This window comes from Typopeltis vanoorti, chromosome 10, assembly GCF_054136105.1.
Source record: "Typopeltis vanoorti isolate ZY-2024b chromosome 10, IOZ_Tvanoo_1.0, whole genome shotgun sequence".
NCBI classification, from domain to species: domain Eukaryota; kingdom Metazoa; phylum Arthropoda; class Arachnida; order Uropygi; family Thelyphonidae; genus Typopeltis; species Typopeltis vanoorti.
In genome coordinates, this window is record NC_143558.1 from 36,449,314 (window position 1) to 36,467,071 (window position 17,758).

Below are 17,758 nucleotides of genomic sequence, written 5' to 3' on the forward strand. Positions count from 1 at the left end.
TCATAATCAGTATTCCACACTTCTGATCATTTTTAACACTCTCCTTTGTATCCTCTCCAATATATCAGAATCATAACGGAAACCAGGAGACCAGACCTGTGCACAATAGTCCAAGTGAGGCCTTTTCAATGCCTTGTAAAGAGGCAAAATGACATCCCTATCTTTACATGTGAATGTTCATTTCAGCATTGCAATTATATTTTGAGTTGTATTTGCAATGTTTGCTACATGGCCCCTGATCTTCAACTTCCTGTCTCATAATGCTCTAAGAACCCTAGCCTGATCAGTTTTTTCTAGCATACTCCCATCAATATAATACGACATTGGATAGCTAATCATGCCGAAGTGAATGACTATACATTTGCTGACATTGAACTGACATCCATTTTCCCATGCTCACAGTTCCGGCCTATTCAAATCATTCTGCAAGTGGTGCGTATCAGCAGCATTCCTGATTACCTTACCTATCTTTGCATCATCAGCAGTATGTCGCTTGTCAAATCCAATATCATTAATGTACAGATTGAATAACAGTGCACCAAGGACTGATCCTTGTAGCACACCACTGGTTACTTTAAATTTTGCAGACTCGCATCCCGCCATATACCATCTTTTGATATCTGTCAGTTAGCCATCCTCTTATCCATGCTAATATTCTATAATCCAAACCCATATTCTCCAATTTATGCAACAGTCTACCATGCTGTATTCTGTCAAAAACCTTAGCAAAAGTCAAAAGTATCATGATGTATCCATTCCTCTTGTCTAATTCAATGGTAACATTGTTATAGAATGTGAGCAAGTTGCTAAAACATGACCTTCCCTTAGTAAATTCATGTTACTCATTGCAAAGTAGAGATTCACTGTCAACCCATTGATCAATCGACCAACTATCAACCATTGATCGATCCACCCCAGTGGATCGATCAATAGTCGATAGTTGGATACATTGGTCTTTACACCACCCTTATGCAATGGGATTACCATACATTTCTTTCCTTTCCTGCAGATTCTTTTCTGTTCTGAGACTCATATTAAACGAGTCAAAGGAATAGCCAGTTTAGCTGAACACTCTTTTAGCACACATGCTGATACCCCATCAGTCCCTATCCCTATTGCTGAATTCTTATTCAGTTTGTGCAACAGCTTTAATACCTCATCCTCATACACCTGTGTTTCTTCATCCAGTGAAGAGGTAGCAGTGAGTTCAATGTTGCATACATACACCAGGTTGATAGCTTTTAACAAAATGGGTTCATTAATAGAATAACCTCTCTACATCTGCATTCTTTAGCACACAGAACCAGTTTCTTTTCATACTCAGACTTTGCTTTCTGTACAACAATTGTGACTATTCTAGATTGCTACTTATAATTTTTATAATGGACATCATCCTATGCACACAGTATTCCTTCCACATCATCCTTTTCTTAAAAATCTCTTGCCTAATATGATTACAGATCCATTTGACTCCTATCCTATTTATTGTCAAACTCTCAGCACACAGTCTGATATCGCATCATTTAAATAATGTTTAAATGCTTCCCATGCACTTTCAATATTCTTCCCATCCATCAACCGATCGAATTCCACTGAACTTGGTATACTCCTCAGTTGATCATAATGAGATTGTTAAGGATCTATTGACATCTTCTATGGATCAACTGCCCTACCTCCTTAACAGAATTTTTTTTTGAGTACCAGTTATTATTAGCTTTCCCAAGCTAGGCAAGGAAGCAATAAACATTCAAGCTACATTAGGATCAAAGGAAACAATACTACTGCTATGTCATTTCATCCCTTAAAATACCAGTCTGCACAGAGTTAGTAGAGAAGTTGTTCTTGCTTGACTGCACATAAGTCATGCTCATTTCACACACTATATCCTTTTTGAGTGATCATATGTCTGTGTTCAACTATTTATCCATTTTTAACATTTGACCATATTTTAATAGTGTCCTCATGACTTTCAATAAGTATAGTCATTATTGCTTTTACCAATCTGTCCTATTCTTATAGACTCATGTAGATCTGTCAGATATACCTTGTGTTTCTAAATTTCTGTAACATATTAATTTATATAATTTTCTCTAAAATGTATTGATGTTCATTTATTTCTGTATGATTTTATTGATATGCACCCAACTTTTTATATTCAGTATTTTTTAATATATTTTAAATAATACTCTAGTTGATTTTTCATTCTTCTAAACATTGACCTGTCACATTATAGCCATAGTTGGTGATGCATCATAAAATATGAAAATGACAACAACTTCACTAAAATCAGCTACCACTGTAACATTTTCTTAGCCAATACCCCCCTCCCCCCGGTTCCTCACATAATTCACACATAGGAATGTAAGAATGAATATAATATGCCAGAGCAAATAAGGACAACAAATCTGAGTGGGATAGTTAATATAAGTTATCAAGGTAGGGTTGGGGCTAATGGGGGTCTTAAATTCATGTACACTAATACTAGGAGTATTAGAAACAAAAAGGAAGAGTTTTTGGCCATGGTTGGCACTTCCAGACCACAGATTATAGGTATTAGTGAAACATGGCTGACTGTAGATGATATAACTAGTGGGATTGAATGTGATGGGTATAGTGTGTTCAGGAATGACAGAGAGAATAAAATGGGGGGAGGAGTATTGTTGATGATAGCTGATGAGCTCCAGCCAAGGAGAATAGAAGTTGAATTGCAGGATAGAGAAAAGAGCACATTTGAGGCCATTTGGTGTGAGATTGTGGCTAGCAGAACTAAATATACAATTGGGTGCTGCTATAGACCAGGTGATGGAAAAGATGGGTGACAGTATGCACAAGCAAATAGAAGAAATGGGTGGAAGGAGGGTGATTATTATGGGAGATTTCAACTATGGTCACATTGATTGGAGTGAGGAGAGGACACACAGAAGGAAGGAACTGGATTTCATGCGGTTATTAAGGGATAACCATCTGTGACAGCATGTAATCGAAAATACTAGGGGTCAGAGAATGCTTGACCTAGTAATTACATCTGAGGATTTGGCTGTAACAAATATGACCACATTGCCACCAATCGGTGAGAGTGATCATAGGGTCTTAACTTGGGAGGTGGCTAAAGGTGTAGAATTTTCAATTAAGACAGGGTACATGTGGAATTATCGGGCTGGAAAGTATGACAAGCTTAGGAGTTTGATTGGTTCAGTGCCATGGCATGTACAACTGCAAGGACTAGAAGTTGATAGTGCATGGGAGGTAGTTAAGAAGTGCTTGCATGAAGCAATGGCTGACTGTATACCTAGGGTCCGAATAATAAATCAAGTAGGGGTTAAATGGATGAATAACACCATTAAGCTTGAGCTGCAAAAAAAGAAACAACTATGGAGGGAATTTAAGGAGAAGGGTGACCGGCAGGCACATGAACGGTATAAAGTGCAGGCCAGAAGGGTGACGATTGTGGTAAGAAAATCAAAAAAGGATTACGAAAGAACATTGGCCATGCAGGCTAAAGAGAATCCTAAACAGTTTTTTAGATATGTAGCAAGTAAAAGGAAAAATGTACATGGCAGATTGATTTTAAAGAATGCCGATGGTAGGGAGGTAACTGAATCAGTTGAGATAGTTGAGTTACTGAGTGAGCACTTTGCAAGAGTATATCATCCAGGTGGTGACATTGCAGAAACGAATAAACCAGTAGATTATACGGGAATTGTGGTTAATGAAGTGGAGGTGAGTAGTCTATTGCATAACCTCAATGTCAATACATCTGTGGGATTGGATGGTATAACAGCTCGTGTTGTACGAGAAGCAGCTAAAGAATTGTCAGTACCCTTGACCATTTTGTTTAATTTGAGTCTCGGGTCTGGTTTGTCCCGAGCGGGTGGAAAGAGGGGAAAATAGTTCCACTGCATAAAGGTGGTTCCAAGACTGCTGTTGTAAATTACCGACCAATTAGCATATCAGGAATCATTGTCAAGGTCTTAGAGAAATTAGTCAAGAAAAGAATACAGGATTGGATAGATGAAAATGGGATATTGTATGGGGGACAACATGGTTTTGTGAAGGGTAGATCATGCCTCAGTAACTTGCTCACATTTTATAACACAGTGACGGCTGAACTGGATAGGGGTAATGGGTTTACAGTGATACTACTGGACCTTGCCAAGGCCTTTGATAGGATACCACATGGAACCCTAATCAGTAAATTGGAGCAGATGGGTATAGATATAGAGTTGGTGAGATGGATAGGAGGGTGGTTGAAGGAGAGATATCAAAGAGTGGTTTATTCAGGAGTGGAGTCTAAAAGACGTCTTGTGACTAGTGGAGTGCCACAGGGCTCTGTTTTTGGACCACTGCTTTTCAATTTGTTCATCAATGATACTGGAAAGGATCTGAGAGGAAGTGTTCACTTGTTTGCTGATGATGCAAAGTTGGGTAGAGCAATTGTGAGTGCACAGGATGTCAAAATTTTACAGGATAATTTGGATAGTTTGGAGGACTGGGCTAGGAAAAATGGATGTCAATTTAATGTGGCAAAGTGTAAGGTTATGCACTTTGGGGTGAAAAGAATAGCAGCAGTATATCGCATTGGTGGAACCGTACTCCAGGAGATTGATGAGGCCAGGGATTTGGGAGTGTTGGTGGATAGGGAGTTGAAGTTTAGGGGGCACATTGCAAAAGTAACTAAAACAGCTCACCAAATCACTTGGCTTCTGAAAAATACTTTAACATGCAGAGACGAACAAGTTGTTGTTCCTCTGTATCGAGCCTTGATAAGACCCCATCTGGACTTCTGTGCCCAGTTATGGGCACCAGGGTTTCTTCGTGATGGGGAGGAAGTGGAGAGGGTCCAGAGACGAGTGACCAAGATGATAGCTGGTCTGTGGAATGAACCTTATGAGAATAGGTTGAAGATTTGTGGGTTGCAGAAATTGGACGATAGGCGGAGGGGTGATATGATTGAGACATTCAAATTACTGAAGGGTTTTTATAAGATTGATCCAGAAGATATTTTTGAAAATATGACTGGTGGTGGGAGGACTAGGGGCCATGCATGGAAGCTGGGCAAGAGCGTGGTTGACAAGGGTGTTAGAGCTAGGTTCTTTACTTGGAGAGTGGTAAATGAGTGGAATAAGCTTCCAGAGTCTGTTGTGGGTGCTACGACCGTGAATGAGTTCAAGGCAAGGTATGATAGATACTGTGTGAATGTTGAATAGTTGTTCTTGACATGATGTTAGGGCCTCCCTCGATGAGTCTGTCGACTCCTTGGAGTTTCCCGGAACAATAATAATAATAGTCAAGAGAACTACATTATTATCCCATATATCTGGGGAACTTTAAAATTATTAAAAGATATAACATCCAAATCTCTTTTAGGTCTTAATAAAAATTAGCCACCCTTATCCATTCATCCTCCCAAAAAAATCTTCTCCATCAGTTTCCTGCTAATGATTTGAATTATCTGGTTATCTGTATGATCCTACACTTATGAACTGACTTAAGACAGGAGTGGATGAACATAAAATACATCCAGTACCTACACTTGCTGACTATGCCAGTGATTTTAATTGCCGATTCATTTAGGGAAAAAATTTGTTATTATGCAGATATTTAAATCTGAGATACTATTTTTGGAATCAGCCACATCCCTACAATTCCTCCAACTTATGAAATATAGCTGCCTCAAATTAGCAAAAAACTGATAGATCATTATTAGGAGACTGTGAACCCAACATCTGTGCTTCCAGTTAAGACTACAGTGCATGATGTAATCTTACCTCTGGGCTTCTGAAGATGCCTTGGTGACCAAGACAAAATATTGGCATAATAATAATAATTAAATAACTTCAATTGATTATTATTTCTAATAGTTTAACATGAATGTTGTTTGCTCTTTTGATATGGAGCCATTAAAGAATGGCCTGAATGACTCAATGTAAAATATTTTTGATCTAAATAAACACACTTAAAGAATATGATTAAAAAATTAAACTACTTTCAATAAAAGCGGTTTAATTTTTTATTTTCTTTTAGCAATATGTCTTAATTTGATATTATTGCAGTACAAAACCCTGTATTATTTTCATTTGAATTATAGGAGTTCTAAAAAATGAAATAAAAATAAACCTCTTAAATATCTTGTTGAGAATTATTTCTGTTAATAAATATGTATTCTTCTGAATTTTTGTTTAAGTAGCAGAATGGGTGGTGGTGGGGGGGGGAATACTATAGAAAGAAAATTGTAGATCATTCATGTAAGTGCAGTTTGTATATATATAAGGGGGGGGGGTGGAGGGGAATCATTGGCGAGCTGTGATATATATTTTTGTCTGCATTTAGTTTTAAATATTATTTTGACTGATTGCAAATAAATCTATTTTCAGTAAGTCCTGGTCCATTCTTTCCAAGACGAGGTCAGAAAATAACATCAGCTAAAAACAGTGTTCGGCCTCAGAGACCTATGTTGCAAATGTTTCTTCATCCCAGCCAGCTTGAAGCTGCAAAAGTATGTATAACAGCTTTTTTGCTTAGCTCAGTATCAAGGATTTTCATATTGTGTTGTGTACTTTTTAATATGATTTTTTTTATTATTCATTTAATGTTGAACTGCAGGAATTAATTTCATTTCCTGATCCTGATTTACACTCACACATATACCCACACTTCAACATGCAGGCATTCGAAACTGAAATCCTATGGAATAGGTTGGTTAATCCTTATTCCCAGAGTGTCTTATGTCTGTAGAGGTGTGCACAGCCGGTTTGCCTGTTCTGAGGGACAAAAAATCTGAGTTTCCAGGTGAAACCCTTCACCTCCATATGAGACCAGCTAATTCACCTTTAATTGAAAGAGACTATAAAGATTCCTCATGTCATGGACAGGAATCGAACCCAGGTCTTTCTGACCAAAGGGCTTCGTCTATACTGACTGAGCTATGGAGGCTCTTAATTTCATTTACGAATTGTAATTTTTAAGTATTTGCTGCATTCTAAACAGTTTCTTCATTCAGTTGATATAACACAATTTACAATATAAATCATCACGAGCAACATAAATTATGTCAGAAATTGATTTCCTCGCTGGAAGGCAATTCCAGTGCAAATCTTTGCTTATACTATACGCAATTTTATTTAAGTTTCAATTTTGTCCCATATTTCAACTGTTGCTTTCTTTCTTTCTTTCTAATAGATTTTTTAAAGTGTGTGTGTGACATTCACTCACAAAGATTGTAAACCCATAGTGCATTACTTTAAGATTACACAGTGGTCAGCATTTGTCGTGAAGAATTTATGGAGACAAAAACACCATACGTGTTGGAGTGATTATTTTAATTATGAAAATAACACTTGATGTTTTGACCTGTGTGTTGGGTCATCATCTGGAAAACATACACATGCACAGGACACAAGCTACATGACACCACACCAGAGTGAGATAAATCTAAATGCATTGTTAATCATTTACCCTAGCCTGACCTAGTGAAAAAAAAAATTATTTAAATAATAATAATAATAATAAATTTAAAAAATTATACATAAATATATTATTATTTTATTGCATCTCCATGGAGTCCAGAGACCCAAATCAACTATCATACACACAAATCCTGTCTTACCTCTTCTTGAATCCATTACCGTCAGGGAACTCGCAACAAATTCTGGCAATACATTCCACTCACAACTCTCCACACAAAATATCTTGTCTGCACACCCCTACTAACCACACCTTACACAACTTCTACAGATGGCCCCTAGTTCACTATCTGTCATATTTTGAAAAATTTCACTTCCATCAATTTTATAAAACCCCTTTAATATCTTAAATGTTTCTATCATGTCTCATCTTGTTCACTTGTCTCTGAATCCTCTCGACCACCTTCTGGTTCTCAAGAAACCCAGATTTATAGCCTTATAAATAGGAATAATAACTTCCTTATCTTTACATGTTAGCATCTTTTCAACATCCAAGTAATCCTTTGAGCTATTTTACCAACTTTTGCATATGCTCTCTGAACTTTAACTCTTTGTCCACCATTATGCCCAAGTCCTTAGCCTCATCAATTTTCTGCAATCCAATACCATCAATATCATACACCATATTAAACCTTTTTAACCCAAAGTGCATAACTTTACATTTTGCAACATTAAATTGATAATCATTATCCTTTGCCTGCAATGCCAATTTATTTGAATCATCCTGCAGGATATCTACATCACCTTTATCAACTATTGCTCTCCCCAGTTTTGTATCATCAGTAAACAACTGAATAGCCTTTCTAAATCTTTTCCTATGTCATTGATATACAAATTAAAGAGTAATGGCCCTAGTACCAAACCCTGAGGTACTCTGCTGATCACCATTATTCTCATAGATTCCACTCCAACATATACTACTCTCTGGTGTCTGTCAGTTGGCCATCCCCTATCCATGCTACTAGGCTCATATCCATTATCATTGCTTCAGTTTTTGTAATAGTTTTCCATGAGGTATTCTGTCAGATGCCTTGGCAAAGTCGAGCACTATCATGGTGTAGCCATTATCTTTATCCAATTCTGCTGTCACTTTATTATAAAATGTGAATAAGTTATTTGACAGCACCTATCCTTTACAAAACCATGCTGCTCACTATAGAGTATCACATTCCTATCCACCCACTGTTGTATTTTACCTTTCACCAGCTTTTCCAATACTTTAACAATCACTCCCGATATATTAAATGGTCTGTGGTTTGCTGTCTCTGTCTTGGAGCTATCTTTATGCAATGATACTATCTTACCCTCTTTCCAACCCTGCCAGAAATTAGACATAGATTGACCAACTTCGTCAGAGGCAGTGGCAATTCTTTTGCATATGCACATTTTTTTTAATATGCTGAACATCTCCTCTTCATCTACTTTAATGTTGATGTGCATATCTGTAATATCATCAACTGTAAAATCACCACCTGGATGATACACCTTTGCAAAATGATCACTCAGCAACTCAACTATTTCTTTTGGTTCAGCCACCTTCCTACCATGAGCATTGTTTAAAGTCATTCTACCATAGTAATTTTCCCTCTTACTTGCTACGTAACGAAAAAACTCTTTTAGGTTTACTTTGGCCTGTTTGGCTAATTCTTTCTCATTGTGTGATTTGGCCTTCCTCACCATACTACCCATCCTTCTTGCTTGCACTTTGTACTGCTCAAAAGTATGCTGATTGCTTTTTTCTTTATATTTCCTCCACAATGTTTCAATCTTTTGCAGCTCTTGCTTTATATCCCTGCTCATCCACTTAATTCTGACTTGATTTATCTTCCTGACCTTCAGTATGCAGTCCAATACTGCTACTCTTAAGCAATCTCTAACCATTTCCCATGCACTACTAACATTCTTTCCTTGTAGTTCCTCAATCTATGTTCCAAGATGACTCCTGAGTCTCTCATAATCACCAGCCTTATGGTTGAACATAAACCCCTTCTTGAAAGAGAACTCCACATGTTTAGCAACTTCGCAGAACAAGACCACATGCTCACTCTCTCCGATTGGAGGCAGAATGTCTACCTTAGTTATGGATACATCTTTTGATGCTATTATTAGATCCAACACCCTCAAACCCCTTGTCCCTCTAATAACAGTTATTTCATGTAATTATCCTTTACAACTGTATAAATTCCATTTCCATCTTACCATGCCCTTTCTTCCCTCCAATCAATGTACTTATAGTTTGTCTCCCATAATAATTGTTCTCATTGTGCTAATCTGCCAATACATAGTATTGTGGACCAGGTCTATAGCTGCACCCAACAAGGTCAACGTTTTTTGTCCTATTTGCCTCTATTTCACATCAGACACCCCCAAATGAACCATCTCCCTCAGACCTAAAATGCCTTTTAACTTCTAGTTTTGTTGGTTGTAATTCTGCAGCTACCATCAGTAATGCCCACCTCCTGTCCTCCCTGAAAATACAATACCCTTTACATTTTATCCCTGTAACTATATAATTTTCAGTCAACCGGGTGTAACTGATGCTTATAATTTTTGGCCAAGTCAAGCTGACCAATGCCAAAAACTCCTCACCCTTATTGCTGATATTTCTTGAATTTGTATACATGCATTTCAACATCCCTTTGTACCCATTTGTTGGTTGTAATTCTGCAGCTACCATCAGCAATGCCCACCTCCTGTCCTCCCTGAAAATACAATACCCTTTACATTTTATCCCTGTAACTATATAATTTTCAGTCAACCGGGTGTCACTGATGCTTATAATTTTTGGCCAAGTCAAGCTGACCAATGCCAAAAACTCCTCACCCTTATTGCTGATATTTCTTGAATTTGTATACATGCATTTCAACATCCCTTTGTACCCATAGTTCCCTTTATGTAATGTCATTATCAACCTATTCAAGTTGGAGACCTGTGAATTCCCATTCAGCATTGCATAATCATTACTGTACACAAACTCATTTATCACAGGGGATGGGCAGACATATGCTTGATTTCATCCTCCTTAATATCTCTAGGTTCCCTGGTTTTGCACATCTAACTCCAAAACCATTTAAATCTAGTCTGTTTGTAAATATATATAAGACTTTTCATCCATCAAATTCACTATATACATTAATAAACTGCACAGTCTAATTTGACTCATTGCTAATCATGGCTCTTCTCAGTTCTGTCCTATCATTTCAAGGCAGCAGACTCACAAACTTTACTTTCCTACTCTTCATTTTTGCTTCAATTAACAATTCTTTCATATCTTCTCTCATTGCATATTTCTCACCTTTTAAATCATTTGTACCATCCAAAACACTTAACTCATTTGCTTTATTCTTCTGCATACTTAAAGCATCACTAACATTCTTTTATCTTCACACCTGGAAAACATGCTTTTGTCACTTTCTCATTAAGTATAATGAGACATTAAGTATATAGAAAATCCCAGTTCCTTGCACTTTTATGCTTTTCCTATTCACTCTTTCTTTCATTGTCCATCCTTCTATACCACACGCCAATTGTTTCTCCAGTCACTCGAGTTCACAATTCGTCCTGTGAAGGAGTCCATGTAAGCATGCAATTTTTTTCTGCACTAGCATCTCATCATCCTCCACATTATTACTTTCAACCGCTTCTTTCAAACTCTCATTCGTATTTTATGCACCATCTTTCACTGCTTCTGCTACATTCTCTACAACTCTTTGACAATCCTACCTTATATTCTTATTATCAGTCACTTCATTCTTTTGCAACTCACATTTCTTATACTCACTTCCGAAACATTTCCGACAAATATTTTCTCCATTCTTGCTCTCATGCCACAAATCATTCACTCTCAGCAATGAAATTAAACACACCCTACATTACATGCCTACACATTGATATCAGTCAACATCAATGTCTTGGTTGCCATTTTTCTCATGTATAGCGCTGCCATAATGAAAAACGATTCTGAAAAGTATATCACTCAATAATAGTTGAATAAACAATACAACTTAACTACACAGCCAAAGGTAAATAAAATAACCCAAAATATATATAACAATTTTGCTAATGTCTAAGGACAATGCTAGTGCCCTTCAAAATAAAATAGATTTTTATACATATAAGTATAATAATATACAGATGATAAAAAAAAAATCTAAATAAATAAAAAGTAAAGTGGATCCACATTAAACACATCTCTACAGTTCTATTATATTAAGGTTTTCTTGTATTGGGGTTCTGCCATCATGTTCTGGATACTATATAGGTTGCAGATAAATTCTCCAGATCCTCGGAATTACTAATCTATCATTCTTGTTTAGATTCGGATGATGTTTCATCATCTCACAAGCTTCCTTGAACTTTCTTTCAAACCAGGTTTTGATGCCTTTGCAGTTGATTCTGTGACATGTTTGAAGTGCATGGTGTGATAGGCATATTTTACCATAGTGGAGGAATGTAATGTGCCGTTTTTATGTTTGTCTTTTCTTATTGGGATGGTGTGCCCTGTTTCCCCTATGTAGGGTAAGGTAGGTTGCAAGTGAATTTTGTATATCCCTGGGTGGGCAAGGTAGGAAAGAGGATCTTTGGATGAGCTGAGTGTGTTTTTTAATTTATAGGTGGTTTGAAGGTTGCCTTAATGTATTTATGTAGTGTTTTATGTATTTTTTCTAATATTGCCCTAATGCATGATATGGCTATGGCATTTTTGTAATCCTTTTTGCTTTTAATGATATTACGGTGGAGGATCTTGTGATTTTTTTTTTTTTTTTTTTTTTTTTTTGTTATAGCCATTTTTTTAAATAAATGTTTGGCTAATAATTTCATATTCCTTTTCAGCACCTGCTCATTGGAGCAAATTGTTAGGGGCCTATGTTTGAGGGTGCTGATGACTCCCTAGTTTTTGTGTTGGATGGTAGTATGAATATTTGTGTTTGTGGTAGACCATGAATGAAAGGCAGCCTGAGGGGGAAGACATGTGAAAAGTGTGTTTAAAAAAGGAAGAGCGTTATTGTTTTCAGTCTCGATGATAAATTGAATATGTTTGTATCATTTGTTCAGGTGGCTTAGGAATGTATTTAATGTTTCACAGCTGTGGGGCCAAATGGCAAAAATATTATCAATATATCTGAAACAGACTTTAGGCTTGCTGAATCTAGAGTTCGTTGCTCAAAATCTTCCATGTAAAAGCTAGCTATAGGGGGGAGAAAGTGGTGAGTCCATGGCCATACTTTCTTTTTGCAGATAGAAATTATTTTGCCACATGAAATACACAAAGTGAAGTCAGGACATTAAGTGAAAAGGGCAGTTATGTCAAAGCTAACTAATAATTCTTTGTTGTTGAGTGTGATGTTTTCAATTTTGTTGATGAAATGTGTATTTTTTATGCAGGAGGAAGAATGAATAATACATTAGTACAAAGGATGGGCAAAAGCTTTTTTTTTCATTCCTTATAATGTTATATAAGGTTATGTGATTTTATACTATAGTTTTCTTGAACTATTTCTGATTGTTATTAATCAATATTTTATCTGTGAAATAAAACTTACAGTGTGAAATTTTGTATTGAAAAGCAAAAAATATATTTTTGGAAATGGATATCTTTCTATAGAATGAACATTCAGCAGTGCATTTGCTTGTATGGTTGAACCCCATCCTATTAAAAAAAAAATGGTTCCTTAAAATTTATTCCCTTTTTTTGAGGAACTGGAAATAGCATTTAGCCATAGCATCTTGAAGAAAAATTCATCCAACATTGCTACATGCACACACATTATGAAGTTTGAAAAGTTTAAAAACATGGTTTTAATTTTTTTTGAGGTTTTGTCAACTCATTCTTATTTTGTTGCTTGTTAACTTATCAATCATTGAAAATGGACTCCATCAGTAATCCTGTGTTTTGCAGACTTGCAGGTTTTTTTCCATAAGAACTTCAGAAAAGTAACATAAAAGTTTGTTCTTACTCTCTCTTTTCTTTATCAATATTGCAAGGGAATGTTGACTGAATTTTATATAGATTAGTTTTAGGTATTATTTCTGGGAAAACTCCCATGTTACTCCTCTTAAAAACTATTATTTTTATGGCTGTTTTGCCTACTTTTGTTTAGGAGTGCCCCGTTTTTTAATGTCATTGGCTTTTTACTCAAGAATTCTTAGGGCATTGTAGATGTATTTTAGAGACTACTATATGTAGCATAATAGCAGAAAATTTGCACATACCTTTTCTTGGATGTTGTTGCCTGTCTTCTTTCTGTGGTGTGCATACTTCTGCTGTTATGGTGTTGAAAGGGGAGTGGGGGGGGGGGGGTTAGGCAATGTGTCAGAATTAATTTGAAAAAACCCGGGTTTTTTCAATGACATTAAAAAAAAGGGACACTCCTAAACAAAAGCAGGCAAAATAGCCATAAAAATAATAGTTTTTAAGAGGAGTAACATGGGAGTTTTCCCAGAAATAATACTTATATTACTGAGGATATAAGACATTCTTCTGGAGATAACCAAGTAGATTGCATTATCTCAGTGTCCCCCATCTATGTAAGGCATCTGTTCTTGCTGGATTGTACCTAACAGTGACAGTACTGACCCTTTTCATTCTTATTCTTTGTCTATGCTTTTCTTCCTGTATCCTTCAATCTACTTCTCCTGAGTCTTTATTAATATCTTGTCTTCCAAACCACCATCACTAGGATCCAATGCCCCTTGTTGCCATGTTTTAAATGATGATCTCTTCAATTTCAAATCCCCAGTATACTCTAATGTCCTGAACCAGTGTGAAGTTGTTAGGATCAATGATAACATAATCCATGAGGCAATGTTTCTTTTTTTTTCTTGTCTTCCCTCTCTGAATTTGTGCACATCTCTTTATATAAACCTCATTTAATTTTTACCAATCCATGTCCTGAACAGAAATCTAGCAAGTGCTTAATGTTTTTTTTCCTTTTCTCCACATTTTCCAAAAACATTTCTTCATATGTGGGATTCAACCCATTCAACAAGGTTCAGGTTTTCTTTATTACTAAAAATTCTGCTGCTTCATTTCAAAGGGTTCTTCCTTAATAAAATATTCTGTGGAACCATAGGCACTAATAAGTTTTATTGTTGAATTCACCATTCTGAAATTTGCCCACTTGAATAACTACTTGAAATTATTTGATGTTAAATACTATCACTATTCCTTCCTTCTCCTGATCACTATTGTCCAAATATAATAGCCCGTATTTATTATTTAGCTGCATGTACCTGTTCAAGTTTTCATGTCAGTAACACTGATTATGTCAATACTGTATGCTTTTCTGTTTCTCCTCCAGTTTGACTTCTTTTCCATTGATATCTCTTATGTTGATGGTTCCTGTCTTTAATTTGTCTGTTCATCTGTTTGTTTCTATCGCTTATTTTTCAGTCTTTGCCCTAGCCCCTCCTGAAAACTTCAGGGCCTTGTTTAATCAGGAGAGACTCCAGCTAGCATAAAATGTTATTGTGTTTGTGGTTTAAGCCAATCAGAATACAGTTTAGTTTGGTTAAGTCCCAAATTTTTAGCCCCTGTTCATTTGTTCAGTATCCAGTAGATAATGGGGATGCACCATGTTAAAGTGAAGATTGGACATCAGATCACAAGTCCCTGCTGGTTCTCCGCATTCCTTAAGAGTCTTGGAATTTTCCTCCAAGTTATCTAGCTTTGATCCAGTCTTGCTTGCTGTTTTATTTGTGCTGTTGCTTTATTTTGGTATCGTAGTAGTTTTTCATATTTGTATGTTGATGCTGTGAGTATTCCTGTGTGATGTGGACATCAAGAATTTGTAACTGTTAAATTGAAAAAACTTGATAATAAATGTTATTGGAATATTTCTTTCATGATTTTTTACACATTTATGATTATTGTACTATTTTACTTTATGAATAAATCATTGTTGATAATTTGAGTGCCCAACAAGAAATTTATTCCTTTTTATCTTATAAAGGGAGTGGATGAGGAGTATGATCGTGCCTTATTGGAATTTTATGCTCCATACCACCAGCTAATTGACATGATGTGTCGAATAGCCATCTCTCACGATGCAATTACCAGGGATCTTGTGCATCTTAGTAAGTATTTTTATAATATAATCTTTTTGCCATGATTTGACAAGCTGTATTTTCATATTATTGCTGATGTGATTTTAATATATTAAAATTATAATCACTATAGAAATCATCATGCATCACATTTTTTTGGGGAGGGGGCAATATGTTTATACACACACACACACCTTACTCCTCCTCTACCACACACACAGGGTGTCACCAAGAAATTTATACACACTTTATATTATTATATTAACTGTACTCTAATGAGCCTTATATAGTATATGGTGTGCAGTGAAACAGCAACATATAAATTAATTGCACATAGTATTCGTATCACACCTTAACCAACTGGTTCCACACAGAGAGCAGAGTAAGACAGGGATGCAATCTGTCACCAGACCTGTTCAATCTTACACTGGAAGAAGCAACCAGTAAGGCCTTAAACAAAGAAGACTCCTGAATCAAAATATATGGGAAAAATATAACAAATTTAAAATTTGCAGATGACATTGCATTACTTGCAAGCACAGAAGAAGATCTACAATGAATTTCTGATAAAATAAAGGAGGAATGTATAAAATCTGGATTAAACATAAATATAGACAAAACAAAAATTATGCAAATAGGAAAAAGAAGCACCAATCTGAAAATTGAAATTGATAGTAAGAATCTAGAGCAGGTAAAAAACTTCATCTACCTTGGAGGAGTAATTGAATACAATGGTGAAATTACAAAAGATATAAACAGATGAATCAGTCGAGCATTTCAAACTTTTGGACTACTTAATAAAATATGGGAAGTCGAGAGACATCAAACAAGCAACAAAAGTAAGAATCTATGAAACAATGGTCTTCCCAATACTCCTCTATGGAAGTGAATGATGGAATCTCAAAAAAGACTAAAGAGGAAAAATTCTTAACTACTAAAATGGGTTGGCTAAGAAGATTACTTGGAATATCTCTGCTGGATAGACTAAGAAATGAAGACATAAGGAAATGACTAAAATAAAAAATAAAATAGTAGACAAAATCCAAGAAAGAAGACTGCGGTGGTTTGGCCATGGGAATGAAGACAAACAAGGAAATAATAATCACCAAAGCGGATAAGGGAAATGCCACTGTGGTTCTTAACCAAACGGACTACATAGGTAAGCTTAATGCTTTATTGTTAGATAGGGCTACCTACCTTCCTATTGAGTATAATCCTACTAGCTCCCAAATTGGAACACTCCAAAGGCTCCTTAAGAAGGTCACTTCTTGGCCTGTGGAAGTTACCAACAAACTAACACCTTTTAACTAGCCCCCCCCCCCCCCCGAATATATGTACTTCCAAAAATACATAAACAAAATGTGCCATTACGTCCCAAAGTGGATGGCATTGATTCCCCTACATACAAATTAGCCAAACATTTAGCCAAAGCCCTCATACACTATACTGGCAACACACCATCACACATAAAAAACTCAGCCCACTTCAAAGCCAGTATGGAAAACCTCTCACTCCAACATACTAACATAATGGTCAATTTTGACATCTCCTCCCTATTCACAAATGTCCCACCAAAGGAAACCCTAGAGCTCATCCAAGCCAAATTTCCTCCTGATATCTCAGCCCTATTTCAGTTCACAATGAACTCAGGCTATTTCGTTTGGCAAGGAAAATTCTACAAACAGATAGAGGGGACAGTCATGGGTTCACCACTCTCCCCACCCCTGGCCAACTTCTTTATTGAGACTTTTGAAGAGAAAGCCTTAAACTCTGCCCCACAAAAACCCCACTGTTTGGCTTTGCTACGTTGATGATGTGTTTGCTATTTGGCCACATGGCTGAGATACACTCCACTCCTTCTTAACACACTTAAACAACCAACACCACAGAATCCAGTTCACCTTGGAGAAAGAGGAAAACAACAGTCTCCCTTTTCTAGACACTCTAATCACTCGCCAGCCTGATGGATCCTTGGTTTTTTCTGTTTACAGAAAACCCACCCATACAGGCAGATACATTCACCAGCAATTCCCCCCCCCCACCTCACAACAATATGGGGTTATAAAAACACTATATAACAGGGCAAAATTAATCTGTTCAGATGACAATGCCTAACCACTGAACTAAACCACATCCTTGATACTTTCTTAGCCAATGGCTAAAATCTTCAAAAAATCCAAAAAATATTAAAACCAGTTAACCACGAGTCCCCTTCACAACAAAGATTACACTAAATCCATCACCATTCC

General features: G+C 36.4%; 1 protein-coding gene across 1 annotated transcript in view; it reads left to right on the top strand.

Annotated features, from left to right (window-relative positions):
• Positions 1-17,758, top strand: part of puf (ubiquitinyl hydrolase 1 puf) — a 1,013,305-nt gene that overhangs the window by 916,782 nt on the left and 78,765 nt on the right. Inside the window, exons 70-71 of the mRNA XM_090399560.1 lie at positions 6,375-6,496; positions 15,416-15,539. Of these exons, the coding sequence (XP_090255686.1) occupies positions 6,375-6,496; positions 15,416-15,539 (246 nt within the window). The remainder of the gene's footprint in view (positions 1-6,374; positions 6,497-15,415; positions 15,540-17,758) is intronic.